The 17,325-nt window shown below is 37.2% G+C and overlaps 1 protein-coding gene across 2 annotated transcripts; it reads right to left on the bottom strand.

Moving 5' to 3' along the window:
• Nucleotides 1-746: 746 nt before the first annotated feature.
• On the bottom strand, nt 747-17,320 carry rcan1a (regulator of calcineurin 1a). 2 transcript variants are annotated; one of them, XM_067409037.1, is made up of 4 exons: nt 16,888-17,320; nt 2,827-3,000; nt 2,149-2,308; nt 747-2,007 (listed from the first exon to the last, which is right to left on the bottom strand). In XM_067409037.1, exons 1-4 carry the CDS (start codon nt 17,008-17,010, stop codon nt 1,838-1,840), a joined length of 627 nt encoding a protein of 208 aa, XP_067265138.1. In that variant the 5' UTR covers nt 17,011-17,320; the 3' UTR covers nt 747-1,837. The 2 variants fall into 2 exon arrangements, with proteins under 2 accessions (XP_067265138.1, XP_067265139.1); XM_067409038.1 differs by lacking the exon at nt 16,888-17,320 and adding an exon at nt 3,897-4,374.
• Nucleotides 17,321-17,325: the final 5 nt, after the last annotated feature.

Here is a 17,325-nt window from a genome sequence, read left to right as displayed (position 1 = left end):
TTTTGGTTTACTGCAAGAGAAGCCAAAATTGTGTTGTGAATCTTTCCTGCTAGTCCTCTTGTATCTCACCTAAAAAAAAATAGACTGAGGAAGACAGTATAGTATCTGAGATCATGGTTCCACCCCATTATGAACATAGAGAGACTTAGTTAAAATGATCCAACCCTCTCAAGATGTCAACAGCTTTAATGAATCTAAAACAAGCCAAGGTCATTAGCTTCTTCAGGGAGAACAGTCTGGATCCGAACAAAGCCTAGCTAACCAATGACACCAATGACCACTCGTCAGCCCCATAAATAATAGTCATGTACGATGTTTTTCAATGTATCTTTTTGACTTTAACAAGCTAGTTAAAAGATATGTTGGTGGAGATGAGCATGAGTCACTGGGGACTGTACGTATTTCTATCATCTCGGCCAGCTTGACCTTGATGCTAAATAACTCCACATGCAAGTTGAACAATGGTGTACATTGAGGCAGGCAGGCAGGCATTTGAGACTTACGGATTTTATTTCAAGGCAAAAAAAAAGAAAAAAGACATCACCTTGAAAAGTCCTCGACTTGCGTCATTATTGCGATACCAGCATACTGGATGAACACTGAGTCATCTTTTGAAAATGGCTAAATGCATAAAACTCAAGAGGCATGTGGGCTGAAAGTCAGAACACTCACAATATTGCAGACTAAAATACTGTTTTGCTTCAAAAAAAAAAAAAAAAAAAAAAAGGTAAAAAGGACAGAACAACTTTGTGAAGAAAAACAACTTATTTTAATGACATGTTATGGCTGTTATTTATGACAAGACAAACACCCAAGCCATTTCCAAGTCAGTGACATTTTCAAAACCAAGTAAAAAAACAAAACAAAACAACATACACCATTATATACAGACATTACAAACAGTAAAAGGCATCAGAAATACATTATTAAGCTTCATGTAATAAAATCAATTGATGTTCATCCTCGTAAAGTGTAACAGTCCTCCATCAAAACCGATTACAGTGTTATGGTCCTACAAATGACTCGAGTGCATGAAATTGAGGACCATGCCTTTCAGTACATCCTAAATTGATCTTAAAGGACTACTTTGGGATTTTTTTTTTTTTTTTTTGTAATAAGTCAGTTTCGTTAAAAACATTAAAACAATGGACTCTCGTATACCCTACCTCACCTTCCACCAGAGAGAGAGAGAGAGAGAGAAAAAAAAAGAAAATCTTAAGCTGTAGATATCTAGACAAATAAAAAAAGTTAGTCATATGAGAGCACTTAATCGTGATTCGGTAATTTAGGAACATGCTGAGGCACATGTTGGAATGAGACATACAATTGCCATATGAATGGGAAAAATAAAACCCCAAATTTTATGACATAAATATTTACTTCATAGTCAGCATTTACTCTAGTTCAAGTTCCAATAATCTTGCACATGAGTGTTAATTAAATAAGAGCCTGAAAATATCAAGCTAAACTAAAAGGAAATACAAACTAATCATATCAACACACCCACTGACTGGGATTCAACATGCTTCCCAAGATACAAAAAACACTACACAATAGGAGACTCAAGTTCTCCATGGCCACAGTTACCAATGAAAGCACTCTTGAAAACCCCCAGCCTGCAGAAAAATGAGTCACTCTACCATCAAACGCATGCAGTGAACCCCATTGTCCTATGAGATAGTGGACATATACATTATGTCTCTCTCCACAGGGCTGAGGTTCTGTCTTAAGGCATCTTCTAGTGGTCTGGAGAACCAACTGCATGCCTCGGCAGATCCCTCAGAGGGTCCTGTGATAGTAAAGCAAAGATTATGGCACAATGAGTGGATCCCTAGGCTCACTGCGTGACCGTGTATTCTGGACGACGGGTCTGGATGATTTTTGGACGTGGACGTCTGCCACCATCCATATCCTCCTCATTTCCTGAGCTTTCTTGATCGTTCTCGCAAACGTGAACAACCACACTGGGAGTGGTGGGAGTTCCTGGCTGGAGCTCATACTTTTCACCTGCCGTACAGAGAGAATTTATTTTTAGAAGTTCAAAACAAGCCAAATTAAATGATTAATTTAATCACAGACCTATTTTAGAGGTTTGGACCATGCCGAAAAAAGATTCAGTGAGAATGTGAGACATTACGTGTGTCATACCTGGCCCTAGTCTAGAGATGGCACACAAAAGGTCATAGTTAATGACAGGTGTGGCGTCCTTTGCCTGCTCCCAACCCACAGGAGGTGACGGCGGAGGGGACAGGAGGAACTGCTTATCTGGTTTAGGAGGCTCCAGGTGTGGACTGCCAATGTGAACAGACTAGAAAGAAGGCAAGGTGGAACATTTTTTATGATAATCAGTAAACAAAAAGCAGACAAATAACCAGGTGTGATGCAATAAACAGTAATAATTAAGGAATAATGTACAGGCAGTTGGTCATTATTGCAAAATAACTGATTGACCAGAATCATAGAATCAAACAAGAAATGCAAAAAAAAATTAAAAAATTTATATATTATATATATAATAAGAGAGACCACTCCAAGTTCAGAAATCAATGTTAAGTGGTCTCTTAATTTTTTCCAGAGCTGTGTGTGTGTGTATATTTATACAAACATTTGACTGCAGAATGCCACAACTGACCAATCAGAATCTTTAGAAAAGTATTTTTTTTTAAATAATAATAAAAATAATAAATATATTATTTTTAAATCATGCAATTTTTATTATTATTATATTTATAAATACAATAATAAAATATTTATTATTATTATTATTTAGTTGCTTTGTTTACACACACACAGATATATTTATAGGCTACTTTTGAGGTGACATACCTGGGCAAAATAGAGTCGCACCTCCCTGCCGTTGAAGTCACTTTTGTGGAGTTTTGCTCTTGCCTCTGCAGCAGCCAGAGCATTGGTAAAGTTTATCCTCACCCGACGGAAACTCTTGAAGAACTGGAAAGTGACGTTTTGGTCAAAGGCACGGAAGAGATCCTCAAAACTAGCCTGTGGATGAGAGGAAGACATCTCAAATTAATACATTTGACTATGTATTTTGCTGGTGACTACACAAATAAAAATTCTCAGTGGAGCAATCTGAGGTCAAGTGTTTGAAAAGTGTGCCTCCAATTAGGCTCAGACTGGCAACCTTTATAACCAGCTTTAAGCCTAAACCACTAGATTACCACACGCCCTGTGGTGAGACCGCACTTGTAAGACATCACTGTGCTGAATCCATTTATCTTGGTTTTGAGGATACTGCCAGATTGATATTCAGCAAACGCTTCTATATTAAACCGTACTGACGCACATAGTACTAATCTAATACACATCCTAAAAATGACCACGTCTGTCAGTGCTCCACAAAGATATTGGTTTCCAAGGTAACAGAGACTTACTGCATGCTGTGAACATGCAGACAGACAGTCCTGATGGACCATTTCAAGCTATGCAGAGATTTAGTAGAGTATGAGCCATAAATCCTGTTTTTTTCCTATTGAGTATAAGTGTTGTGTGTTAATATGTGCGTAAGAGCTTACGTGAGATTCAAAAGCCCCAAACTGTCCAGCCAAACACTCATTAAATGTTCCCACAGTGGTTATTCCATCATCTAAGCACTACTGCCACAACCAACAAACTAGATCATTAACTAAAAACAAAAATGATACATAAGTAGGTCATCTAGTTAACCACAAACCACACACAAAGCACAAATCAAGAGTTATCATCAAAGACAAAAGGATATATGAGGTATTCAAAGGGCTGTTGGATCTTTTTCTATTATCCATTTTGTAATTCATTCTGTTTAATGACTGAAGCAAGTTTAATGTTAATATTCCAGTATTTATTTAAAGTGTAAAGCTATTTTGATATTGTAAGGCACCATGTCAGTGAAGCCTTACCCTCTCCTCGGGTCTGTTAAACATATCCGGATCCTCTAAGGAGGCGATAAGGCAGAAAGGGTTGCACTTCATGGTTTTCAGGTGCATGACTGAAGCCCGTTGACGGATCCTCCGGAGGACTTGAGAGGTTAGAGAACGTAAAGGGCAGGAGGGGTTGAGACGTGTCCGTTTTGCCTTCCCCAGCGTGAGGACACGAATGACGCCTGCTTCAGGAAACAAATGCTTCGCAATCAACCTCTTTGCTGCTGCTTTTCTTCCTGTCCTTCTCAGACGGTCTCAGTCCAGCAGAGAGCCTTGAGCATTTTCAGAAAGGAAATGGGTCAAACTGAGCAATGCACAAAAAAATATAACCCCTGAGTTTTCGTTCTGTGGTCACGTGACACTGTTTTGTTGAGACAGAATCTTCTGGAATAGTCTGTGCTCCTGCACCACCGATCAAACGTCTTGAAAGCTTCGTAAGACTGCAGCTCACTCATGCGTCTCCTTTTATATAAAGGCCCCTCTCAGCTGCACAACAACAGGCTCCGCCCACTGCAGGGGAGGGGTGCCTCTGCCTGCAGACTCCGCCTCACTTTTCCATTCTGTACTGAAACCAATGGCTCTGCTGACTAATCACAGACACACACACACACACACCCTGAGAGTGCAAGTCCTGGAAACTATGTGCCACTGCTTTCCATGCAGCTCAGATTCAGTTCAGCCAATCTCTGCTCAATTCAGTCACACTATTTCAGGACACACAGTGTGGTAAAACAATGATCTGTATCGCTCATCTCACAGTATGTCTCTTTCACGCTGCCCCTCCCATCTTTATGGAAAATCTAAATCAGCTGAGCTGGGCAGAAGGGCAGCTGTGTTATCAAGCTTTCCCCATAGCATATTTTCCATGGGTGTTAATTCCTCTCATTTTCTCCTGTCTGACTCCAGGGGCAGTGGATTTGTCCCGTTATTATTGAAGAGCAGCTTTTCTTTTGCGATCCGTTTAAGTGGCATTCAATTGTCGCATGTCAGGCTTATTTTTAACACAGATCTGCATGACGTTATTCTCTCCGAGTCTTGCAAGTATTAGAAACACTATCCACATTCTCCCTCTTGATTGTGTAAACATCGAGACCATTACTAAATACTGAAACTGATGACGGTACAGCTGATGCACAGAGATTAACTGTAATCTTTTATAAAGGTAAACACATGTGGCCTTTCAATTAAAATTGGGAATATTTATAGGGTTGATAACAGCAGTTCTTTACCCAAAAAATGTGTTGCTGGTCTGTGGACAGCATTGAGGAATAATTAATGCTAAAAGCAAATAAAATGACACAATATAATCTTACAAAAGATTTATATTTCAAATAAATGTCGTTCTTTTGAACTTTCAATTCATCAAAGAATCCTGAAAAAATGGGTCACTATTTCTACAGCATGACTATTTTTAACTATGATATACAGTACTGTGCAAAAGTCTTAAGCCACCATTAGATGTTGCTCTAGCAATGGTATAATGACCATATATAATTATTTCTCCATCTCTTTATTAGAATATAACCAGAAATGTGTATGCAGTATTAAGAAACAGAAAAAAAAAGAAGACTTTAGCTATAGGCTAAGTGGAAAGTGTACCTCCTTGTACACAGGAACCGGCTCTTTTAAACCTAAATGGAATGGAAAAGGACTGGAAGGCGAAGAAAGCTTTCAAAATCTGATAAGAAGTTTCTCAGATTTTCTTCTTTGAGAAAATGGAAGTAGTCAAGGAGGTCACACTAATACTGATTTTTGCTAGTATTTAGCCATTTTCTTCAGATTTTTTATTTATTTATTTTTTTACATTTTGTGTTAATATTTCCTGTATTTTTTTATTTATCGTAATAAAGACCAAAAAAATAAATATGGATGGTCATTAAATCATTGCTAAAACAACAGGTAACACGTTATTTTACAGTGCCGTACTTTGCAGAGCCAAACGAAAACTCTAGACAGGTGTGACGAGCAGGGCGGGCGAGAGCCGTGAGGGAACGGCGCGAGGCCGGTGACGCGAGTGATAATGAGCATCACCTGCAAGGCGCTCCGGCCTCGAGTCTCTTATGGAGGAGCTCCGGAGCCATAAAAGGAGGAGCGACGTCAGTGAAGGACGAGAGGGTCCGCCGGCATTACTTTCGTTTTGTTCTTTGTTTATTTTGGTATTAAAGTTTTGTTGAATGTTCGCCGGTTGCCGCCTCCTTTTTCCCATATTTACGAACTGTGTTACAACAGGTTTAGTTTGTATTGGTTTGTAGCATTGATCAGCGGTTTGCAGAAGCAGCAATGGCAGAGCGATTTTTGCAGGTTGTGCATGAAAGTGAGTGGTATTTTGGTATTTACACCCACTCGAGCGATTTGTTTGCTAAACTAAAGAAGTCATTCAGCATCGTTGAGAGGTTAAAATGAATTGACCCTTCGCAAAGACCCCCCCCTCCTTTGTTACTGTTGCTTTGTCCGACAAGCCATGGTGCGGTTACGCCACACGCAGTGAAAAATACATTGCGGAGCAAAGAGGACACTGACAACACGTCGACAGACAAGACAGAACAGGTTACTTATGATATTAAACAAAGTCCCAGCTTTCAAACTGTGTAGTTATTAAAGAAATTCAAACAATAAAAACCGTTTTGTGGCTCTTTAATGTGTTGTGACCATGATCGTGACAGATTGTTGTAGTGCCTCAGCTCAAGAGGCTCATAAACCGATCATCTCTTCCTACTAGTTCATTTATAGCATTAAATAAACATGAATGAACATGAGAAGTAATGTTGTTTCAAATGTGGAAAAAAGTCAATATACACAATTTTTCAAGTTTAACTCCACCGAGGTTAATCTTCTAACTCCTGACTGACTTTGTCAGACAAAATGGCGGATTCGGCGTTCTGATTGGTTAGATCGATTGTCAATCAAACTCCCGGCGAAGGGGGTCAATTAGATAGTTTCTAATACTGAGTTGCTGGGCGAAATCAAATCACCGGCAGATCAGGCTGGGTTTACCCAGTCTAGTTTTTACTATATTTTTGATCAAATAAATACAGCCCTGTATAAGAGGCTACTTTCCAAAACATATTAAAATCTTACCAACCTCAACTTTTGAACATAGTGTAAGTTTATGGATATAAACTTCTGTGTTAGGGAGCACTTCTGTGTTAGTGCTCCACAAGCCACAATCAACAACTTGATCAACTGTATGCGAAGGAGATGTGTTGCACTGCGTGAGGCAAATGGTGGTCACACCAGATACGGACTGGTTTTTGGGCCCCCCCGGACCCTCCTGGCAACAAAAGTGAGTACAAGTGAACGTGTCAAAGCTTTGACCAAAGTGTCAGAATTTTATGTGAGCACCACTGTTATCTAGCACTGCCTTAATCCTCCTGGGCATGGGATTTACCAGAGCTGCACAGGTTGTTGCTGGGATCCTCTTCCATTCCTCCATAATGACATCATGGAGCTGCTGTATGTTAGACACATCTCAGTCAAACAAGTTTATCTTAGTCTCATCAGACCACAGGACATGGATCCAGTAATTCATGCTCTTGGACAGGTTGTCTTCAGCAAACTGTTTGCAGGCTTTCTTATGAGCCAGCTTCAGAAGAGGCTTCTTTCTGGGGTGACAGCCATGCAAACTGACTTGTTGCGGTGTGCGGCGTATGGTCTGAGCACTGACAAGCTGACGTTCCGATTCTGCAACCTCTAAAGCAATGCTGGCAGCATTCATGCATCTGTTTTTTGAAGCCAGCTTCTGCATCTGATGCACAGCACAAGGACTCAACTACTTTGATCGACCCTTGCAAGGCCTGTTCCAAGTCGAACCCGTCTTGGAAAACCTCTGTAGGACCCTGGCCACTGTACTGTAACTCAGTTTCAGGGTGTTACCAATCTTCTTATAGCCTAGGCCAACTTTGTGGAGAGCAACAATTTTAATTCTCAAATCCTCAGAGAGTTCTTTGCCATGAGGTGCCATGTTGAACATTCAGTGGTCAGTATGAGAGAATTGTACTCAAAGCACCAAATATTAACTGCTCTAATATAGGATACACAAGATACGCAAATTTGTATTGTCCTATCAAGCAGAAAAAAACATGAACATGATGAATAGGACATGTGGCTTTGCATGGTTAAAAGATGTAGAGCTGTTATCACTTAGGGTGTACTCACTTTTGTTGCCAGCTATTTAGACAATAATGGCTGTATGATAAGTTATTTCCAGAGGACAGTAAATCTGTATTGCTATACAAGCAGCACATTGACTACTCTAAAATATATACAAGTTTCATTTCTATAGTATTGTCCCTTGAGAAGATATAATAAAACTGTTGCTAAGGGGTGTACTCACATCTGTGAGATTCTGTATATATACACACTATATATATAATCACTTTTTTGACATTTTATTACAGAGGAAAGTAGAGATTACACAGAAAACGTTGGACAAAACAGGGAGAAACTGCACTGGCAAAAGTTGTGGGATGCTGGAGACCATGAAAAACAGATAACAAATGGATTTTACAATCCAAAACTGGACAGAAAAGAACTAACTCTGACTATTCTTCAGTCCACGCACATAATCACAAGCACATTTCTTTTATCTCTATTAACTGACAAATGATGTTTCACAAATTAAATAAAACCTTATAGAACTTAGCATTTTCAACACGGCACAGCAGAAAGGTAGGGACACTCAAAAAGACTCTCTTGTAATTTTCTTGCATACATGCATGTTCAAACAAACGTTTTAAATAGTGCACCTGCTGCACATACAACATTACTTAAAGTACTACCGTACTGATGGTACTACAGTTTAAAAAAAATACAGTGGCTTTGCCAGTATTTTAAAGCTTTAGTATCACGATACTACCGTAGTACTGGTATAACATGCAACCCTTCAAGTGAAAATTCTTCCCATACCTTTCACTCAAACTTTCCACCTCTCTATCTGGTAAAAGCTTTCCTGTTTGAGATAAGCACAGAGAGACCTACACTAGCCATAGGCATCTGTCAGTCATATGTGCAGATGTTTTAGTCCAGAAGCTGGGAATCCAGTTCCAGTGGAACAAGGCCTCTTATTAGGGAATGGAAAAGCAAAAAAACATGAAACCAAATTATAACAAAGTGGAAGGAATACAGGATGGAAAATGGTGAACAGAGCAGCATTATGTTGCTGTATTTTGTGTATGCTTTTATACGGGTGGAAAGCATCTGAGAGGTGTTATTATGCACACAAAAACATTCCGCTCCAGTCAGAAGCGTACAAAAAAACAAAACAAAAAAAACAAACAGTAAATGCAGTTAAATTCCTCATCTTTAAATAGCTAACTGGATCCAAAATATGTGGATTATGTCCATCATAGTTATGACAAATCATGTTATTATCTACCATCACTGTAATGACAAACTTAGGTCATTATTTACCATTTAAGTAACAGCAAATAAGGATTTTCAAATGTAAAAGTTACAGCAAATAAAAGTAGCCTATAATCTACAGCAAATAAAGTTTTTAAAAGTATTTATAATTTATAAATTTATAATTTTATATTTTAAAACTGAATTTGCCTTAATTGTATGTTACTTTATTATTATTAATAATAATTATTATTAATATTCATAAATATTATTATTGTGAAAAGCAGATTCAATTATATACTGTCAATGTAAAGGATATTAAATTCTTATATTTACCATGTATGTATTGGTAAATAACGTACTTGAAAATTACTTTATCTGCTGTCAATGGTAGATAAAATGATTATGTCCAAGTAACAGGACATTATTTAGTCAAATTGCAAATAAAAAAAACATTGGTAACACTTTAGTATAGGAAACACATTAACTACGACTTTTCCCTAAAAAAACTCCTAATTTACTGATTATTAATAGTTAGTTAAGAGTTTAGGTATTGGGTAGGATTAAGAATGTAGAATAAGGTCATGTAGAATAAGGCATTAATATGTGCTTAATAAGTACTAATAAACAGCCAATATTCTAGTAATATGCATGCTACTTAAAAGACCCTAAAATAAAGTGTTACCAAAAAATTCTAACCCTAATGGAAATGAAGTAATTATTTTCTGTCTTTGTAACAGCAAATTATCATCTACAATCAATCAATGTAATGGAAAATAAAATGATCTGCTATCTATTTCATGGTAAATGAATTCATCATCTAGTAATATGTGTAAAGGTGGAAAGTGGGCCATGGCTAGAGCACATACATATTATTAGCTTACATGATAATAATAGTCAAAACTGACCTGAGGTTAAGGTCAGGAGTTAGCTTTCAAAAACTTTGAGCATGACTTGCAGGCTGATATCACTCACTTGTCCACTTAAATGGCACGCTTCATGTTTTGAAGCACCAATTAGAAAGTGGGTTCCAAGAAAGTTTCTAAATGAGTCAGTGTTTTGTTTATAAAACCCTGGTTGTGGTTGATATCAGTATAGGTTTACTCAGGGAATGTGAATTGACACATTTAAGAGAGAACAGCTTACATTTTCCACTGACTAGACACCCAGCTGTGTTTATGACAGCTTGAGGGCTCATGTCGCACAGAGCAAGTGTCAAACCTCATTCCAGACTTTCCACAGAAAGAGCAGTCACCAAAGTGGATTTTTTAATCATGAGACAATCAGCTGACATGTGAATAATCCCGCAAAAAAAAGAAAAAGAAAAAAAAAAAACCCACACACACACATTGACATTTATTGCCTCTAGAAAAAACATACAGTGAAACTAAGAGTAAAACATTCCAGAAAAGGATTACTAGTTAACGACTTGAACAAAGGTAGCAAAGAATACATTCAATGCTTGAGTTAATAAATTCAAAAGAGCCTTGGAAAATACACTTTTAATTTATATTATTAATAAAGCCTATTTCAATTTACAATGGCCTAAACTACACAACACTTTCTCTCATTCACAATAAACAAAAACTTTTTTGTTTGCAACATACAGCCAAATAAAAAAACCTTATAAGAAGATGAAAATGAAACATGCTTATGTCCTTTTCTTTGATCTTCATGTATATCGTGAACATGCCAAGTTTGTACATGTGGAAACTTGAACAAAATTTCTATTATAAGCATATGGTGAACATGGCAGGAGAACGATTTTTGGCTGTTGAGAGCAATTAAGCTCAACAAAAACGCAACATGATATACAATACATGTACTTTCTTATCTGAGGTGGATATATCCTTTGTGTTCATCGTAACAAGAAGTTATCGTTTACAACTGTCAACTGTCATTCTGACTGTCATCAGACAAACAGCGTTCCAGTCCGGAGATATTTAACTCTGAAGAAAGTATATGGATACTTTTTTGGGATTTCTAGGTGTTGTATTCTGTGTCGTGTTTTTGTTAATCTTGATTTCTCACAAATTGTGTGCTGTTTCTGGGCGAGACAGAGTGAAATGCGGAGCAAATAGAGTCACACAGGCCAACGGCCAAGGCCAGGATTTGTTAAATAATACATTAACCCCCGGTTTCACAGACAAGGCTTAAGCCTAGTCCTAGACTAAAATGCATGTTTGAGCTGTTTTAACTGAAAGCAACTTGCACTGACAGGTCTTAAAATATGTTAGTGCCATTGATTTGTCTCAGATGCACACAGTAATGTTTTTTTTCTAAGGCATGTTTATAAAAGCTACTTAAATGTCTTAATTGAACTAAGGCCTAAGCCTGGCTTAATCTAAGCCCTGTCTGTGAATCCGGGCTTAAATTTCATATTGTATACCCCCAGAACACTTGGAATATACAACATGTGTCACAAGGGATCATTCTGTGGTACGTTTGTGTCATTTTTTTTTTTTTTTAAAAGCTTGATGCTGGTTGCTTTTCACTGACATATGGACGAGCTAGAACAATTTTTTTTTTTTTTTAATTGAACTTAAGTGAACGATCTCTATAAGACTTTAGACCTCACACACTGTTAAACTGTCATTAGCTTGGGTTGGATTCCAGGTGAATCACAAAACTGCATGTACTGCACTAGTTTGTTTATGACTGTGCCACTGTAAATATGCAAGTTCAAAGAACTGAGGGTGGAAGATAATACTACAATGATAAGTTCTGAAATTGCGATTGTTTGCTGGGGCGGAGATGATGATCATCTGCATTACGGAGGTAAAAAAAAAAAAGAAGAAGAAGAAAGAAGAAGCCAAGTCAAAATAAGAGCAAAGAACTGCTGAAAATGCAAAATGCAACTGTGTATTCCAGTGGAACTTGTGCATAAAAACATGCAGCCAATTAAAGTGTTTGTGTGGCTTACCACATTTAAAGGGACAGTTCATTCATAAAGGAAAATTCTGTAATTATTTACTTCTCCTAATGTCGTTCCAGCCTGTGAGTTCTTCTGCTGAACACAAAAAGCAGATATTTTGAAGAATCTTCAAAACCAAACAGTTTTGGTGACCCATAACTTCCACGGTATAGACAAAAACCCTAGACATTTCTCAAAATATCTTTTATGTTCCATAGAAGGAACAAAGTCATGCAGTTTTGGAATGAGAATGAGTAATGACCACAAAACTTTCTTTTTGGGTGAACTATCCCTTTAAGTAGTGATGTATCAAAATGTTTTTTTTTTTACTGGGGTAATTGGGTAACTGAACTCATACTTTTCAGGGTGTCGTGTTCTAAATTAAACTAGTCGTAGTTGAGTTATTCGGCAATGAGCTGCCTCTCGATATTTCAGCCTCACAAATTTTACATATTGCTACTCGTGCTTCATTTTTGGTCCCGGTAAAGTGTGTCCATACGGTGAAGGGTGTTTACCTGTTGTAGCTTATCCACACTGTGTGCATGAAAATATGTGCTGAAACGGTCAAAACGTGTCATTGGAAAAGCACTATTTAAATTTACTGTGTCGGACAATTTCAGCTTTTTAATCGATTAATCGTTGCAGCCCTAACTGGCAGCATAATTATATATTATATTATATAGAATTCAATTTATTATCCAATTACAAGAGTATATATCAGCTATTTTATAACAGTTTCATATATGGCTCCTCTGCAAGAATGTAAACAAATGGTTAAAAATGAAGAGGACCAAAATGTTTAAGAATCTGCCATCGAAATACCGATTGTGACATATAAACATGCACACCACCCCGATCTCTTTGGCCCTGTTTACACCTGATGTTAAGATGCGTTTTGGTGGATCAAATCACAAGCAGATGAGGGAAACAAATTCCCATTGTTTTAATCCGTCTCTTTTGTCCACTTTCAACCACTTCTGTCCTGATTTCTTCAAGGGGAGGGTCTATGGGCGGGTAAATGTGTGGGTTTTCCAGATCTTTTGATCTAATGGACAAAATAAGCTTATGCAATTTACATATGAGCGTGCACAGAGACAACAGAAAAACACATGAAGAGCAGCAGCCTTCATTTTCTGTGATAGCCGTAAGACCACGGCAAACGCGGTGAGTGCATGTTAGAAATCAGGAATGGTGAGATAATTGGTACATTTTTCCATCTTTAATGGAAATCAAACTTGGGTGTTCAGCCAACAAAGTTTAAATTCTTTCCTGTCTGACTAGCGCGCTTCCCATAGTGTATACGCATTAAATCAGTAGGCAGAGAGTAGGCAGTCTTTTGTCGACCAGATGAGCGTCTACACTATGAAAGCAATCCGGTCGAATGCGTTTTTGACTACCTCTGGAAGAGGTTTAAAGTGGACAAGCTTAAAGCGTTTTAGACCCCATTTACCCCTGTACTTACTGTCATCCACTTGTGATTTGATCGATCAAAATACATATTAATACCAAGTGTAAACGGCTTTTATTTAGCGTTCATGTAAACACTTCATTCATATTCATCTATTAGAATGATTTCATTATGAATGAAACAAAAGTTGTCCACGTAAATTTAGCTAATGTATATGGTGGTTACATGACCTGGGGCCTGTTTCAGAAAGGAGGTTAAGTGAGAACTCTGGGTATGTTAACCCTGAAATGAGGGAAACTCTGGGTTTTCCATTTCAGAATGGGAGGCATGTCAAACCCGTGAAAGCAGGTTAAGTCAAGCCCGTTTCTGAAAGAGAGGTTACTTATACTCCGAGTCAGTTACCATGGTAATTTACTCTTTGAACCTAACCTGGTCGGGAGCAGGTTTTCTTCGGTAAACCCAGAGTTTCTTTTGGTCTCCTTTCCCTTTTTAAAGTGCAAGTGATGTTTAAATAGTTAATTCATTCATTCACGCTGCAAAAAAATGCTTTTCTTTCAAAGTATTTTTTGTCCTATTTCAAGTACAAATATCTAAAAATTCTTAAATCAAGATGGATTTTCTATATAAGAAAATGATATAAGATATTTAGTCTTGTTTCCTGGGGGGTATCTAAATTAAGTGAATTTTACTTGAGTAAAATTATCAATTTCTGGTAATAAAAATAATCTTAATGCAAACGAAAAACAAGATTATTCGGAGTGTTTATTACTAAGAGCAAATTTACAATAGCCCTGCCCACCAATATCACACAAGGTTAAAAACAACGCATGCGCTTAATAGCTTCAGTGGTGTAATCAGTAGCGTGTTGGGCGCAGAGAACTTGTGACGCGACTGACAGGGTTCGAATCTACCTGCCGAGCTTGCTCTTCTCCCTTTTCCCATCACATATCAGAAAGGCATTTACTTCAATAAAAATGAAGAAAATGTTCTAAAAGTTTAAGTAAATTGCCTAACGAGTGTTTAATAATGATAAAATAATTTACACTCTGTTATTATTGCATCCTGTTAATGTACAACAATAATGAGGTGCAAATAGTATGTTATCTGCCAGTATAAAATATAAATAGCATCTAATTTCTATTTACACTTATTGCAAAGAACTGTTACTTTTAGCCTACATGATAAATACCATGATACCATGAAAATGAATATTAGTTCAATCAAAACTTACCGTTCTGCAAGTTTTCACCTTTGATATTATAACAGTGATAAGAATTAAACTTGCATTGACTCCGAAGTATGTGGACGTCATTTTGTCACGTACTGTTGCCATGGTGAATCGTAATATCGGAGCTCCATTGATGATGGCTTTCATAGTTGTGGTGCATACGCTTAACTCAGAATCAACCTACTCAGAGTCGACTGAACTAACTCAATTCAACTGTTCTGAAACAGAAAACTCAAGAGTTTCCTATTTCAGGTTAAGTCAACTCAGAGTACAAGTTTTAACTCAGAGTTGGTTGAACCTCCTTATTGAAACGGGCCCCTGCTCTTCAAATCATATTTTAGAACCAGAACCATCCTCATTGGAATAAATGTTAGAACTTGCTTCCTGTTTCCACATTGCAAAAAACAATGGAACAGGTTTTCCATTTTCTCCATTCTCAACAGCAGACTATTTTCCAATCTCTATTATGCTCTCATCCCATTTCCATTCAACTCAAGGTTTCCACCCTATTAGGAAATTGCACACACCAGAAACATGTTGCCTGAACTGAAATATACACAACTTCTAGACTTTGGATATCAATGCTTGCATTATTGTGTGTATTATGTCCCAAAGTCTTTTTAACAAATGTTCATTTATCAACAGGCATGAGAGAAACTGACAAAAACTGTGTTGTGCGTCACTGTGGTAAATCAATCTCTAAGCTGAACTGTATAAAAAAGGGTATTTGAAACAACAGGTCATTTCTCTAGAACATTAATAACAATGTCTACAACTTGACTTAAGGTAGTCTGATGACTAGGATTTGTGTAACAGCTCAACAAAAGTGACGTCAAGTGGAAAATTTCTTCAGCCATGACAAACACACCTATTCAACACTCCAATGTCATAATAATCTTGTAGGGAAAAAAGCAAACAAATGAGTGCATTTGCGTTGTTATTTATTGTTTTGTTTATTCACTCAGCTACTTGACTTGTAAAGCACTCCAATATTTCAGACCTAAACTCAAGGAATGCAGGGGAGTATAATAAATTTCCATTTCTTGAAAGCACCGGCTACTTCAATACATCATAAGCTGCCATTAGACAAATTATGGCGGACGTACATAAGACACCTTCAGAACAGAGTGCAAATGATAAATGGTTGAAATGTTTCATTTTGATAAACAATATGGAACAAAACCACACAAAAATTCTGGAATGAGTCAATAACTTTTACCCAAGTTCCTATTTTCTTTTTTTACAATGAGGAAGAAAGAAGGGAAATTAAAGTAACACCACTGATGTCCAAACATTTGAAAAAATCCATTAGTCTAAAGGTTTACTAGTTGTGTCACTTTACACCAACAAAAAAAGCCAGTCTTTTCCAAGTTTCAGACATTCAAGTCCATCAATAGAATATTAAAATCTTACCTCACAACTTATGCAACCATATCTCAACTGCTTAATCATCAAATTGTGATTGCATCATATAATTAGCCGAAAGATTATATGTGCTTATGGCTCATTAAACAAGATTACTGTGAAGATTATGCAGTATAAAGTTCCATGTCACAGAGCAAGTTATCTCTGCTGCCATGAGTTCATAATCACCAGATCTCAATCCAACAGAGCATCTTCTGGACAAAGTAGAATGACACAACAACTCAAACAACTGCTGCTATCACGTCAATATTGACCCTTAACTTTTCCATTTGATAGCACAATGTCAAACCAAGTAAATATATGCCTTACAAGTAACCATATAATAATTATTATATTATATTATATCTATCTATCTATCTATCTATCTATCTATCTATCTATCTATCTATCTATCTATCTATCTATCTATCTATCTGTGTGTGTGTGTGTGTGTGTGTCATGTTTAAAACGTGGGCTGGAGCTATATTTCTAGAAAATATATACCACTTGATATTTGGTTGTTCAATGCAATGGCAACTTTAAAGTCCAAGAGCATATTAACATATATACAGCGCATAAATGCATCTTTGGTCTATATATTCCGGTTATATATGCATGCCAGGTCTAAATAAGATTCATGTGAAGGATACAGGAGTATGGATTCAGTATTACTCACTCTTAAAGGGCTTTCAATGGCAAAAACATCCACAGGAACTTTCCAGGCCACCAGTGAATCAGTCAGGTCGGTAAAATGCACGTCCACGGTGGCCTCGCTGTCATCATTATTTAACTGCTGCATAATGTTAATATGGAACAGATAGGAAACTACTGTCCAGGTCGCAAAATAACTTTAATTCCTACTGAATTTGTGTGTAAATCATATGGCGTGGCGAGCTAAGCTATCTGTCTATACTGTATGGAAATGTCAACATCCTTAAACGACTCACACTTACTTTATGAACCAATTTATAAATCGGCATTGACGTGTTCAGTTGATCTTTTTTTAACTAAATAATATGTTTGTCTTTTAAGCTGGGTGTTATAAGAATAAATAACCTCTAAATTTAACCATCATTTGCGGAAAACTGTAAGCTTTGTCGACGTACGTACTCGA

Source organism: Chanodichthys erythropterus, chromosome 14, assembly GCF_024489055.1.
Source record: "Chanodichthys erythropterus isolate Z2021 chromosome 14, ASM2448905v1, whole genome shotgun sequence".
Classification (NCBI taxonomy): Eukaryota; Metazoa; Chordata; class Actinopteri; order Cypriniformes; family Xenocyprididae; genus Chanodichthys; species Chanodichthys erythropterus.
The sequence above is the reverse complement of the archived record's forward strand: the minus strand, read 5'-3'. Positions and strand labels throughout refer to the sequence as shown.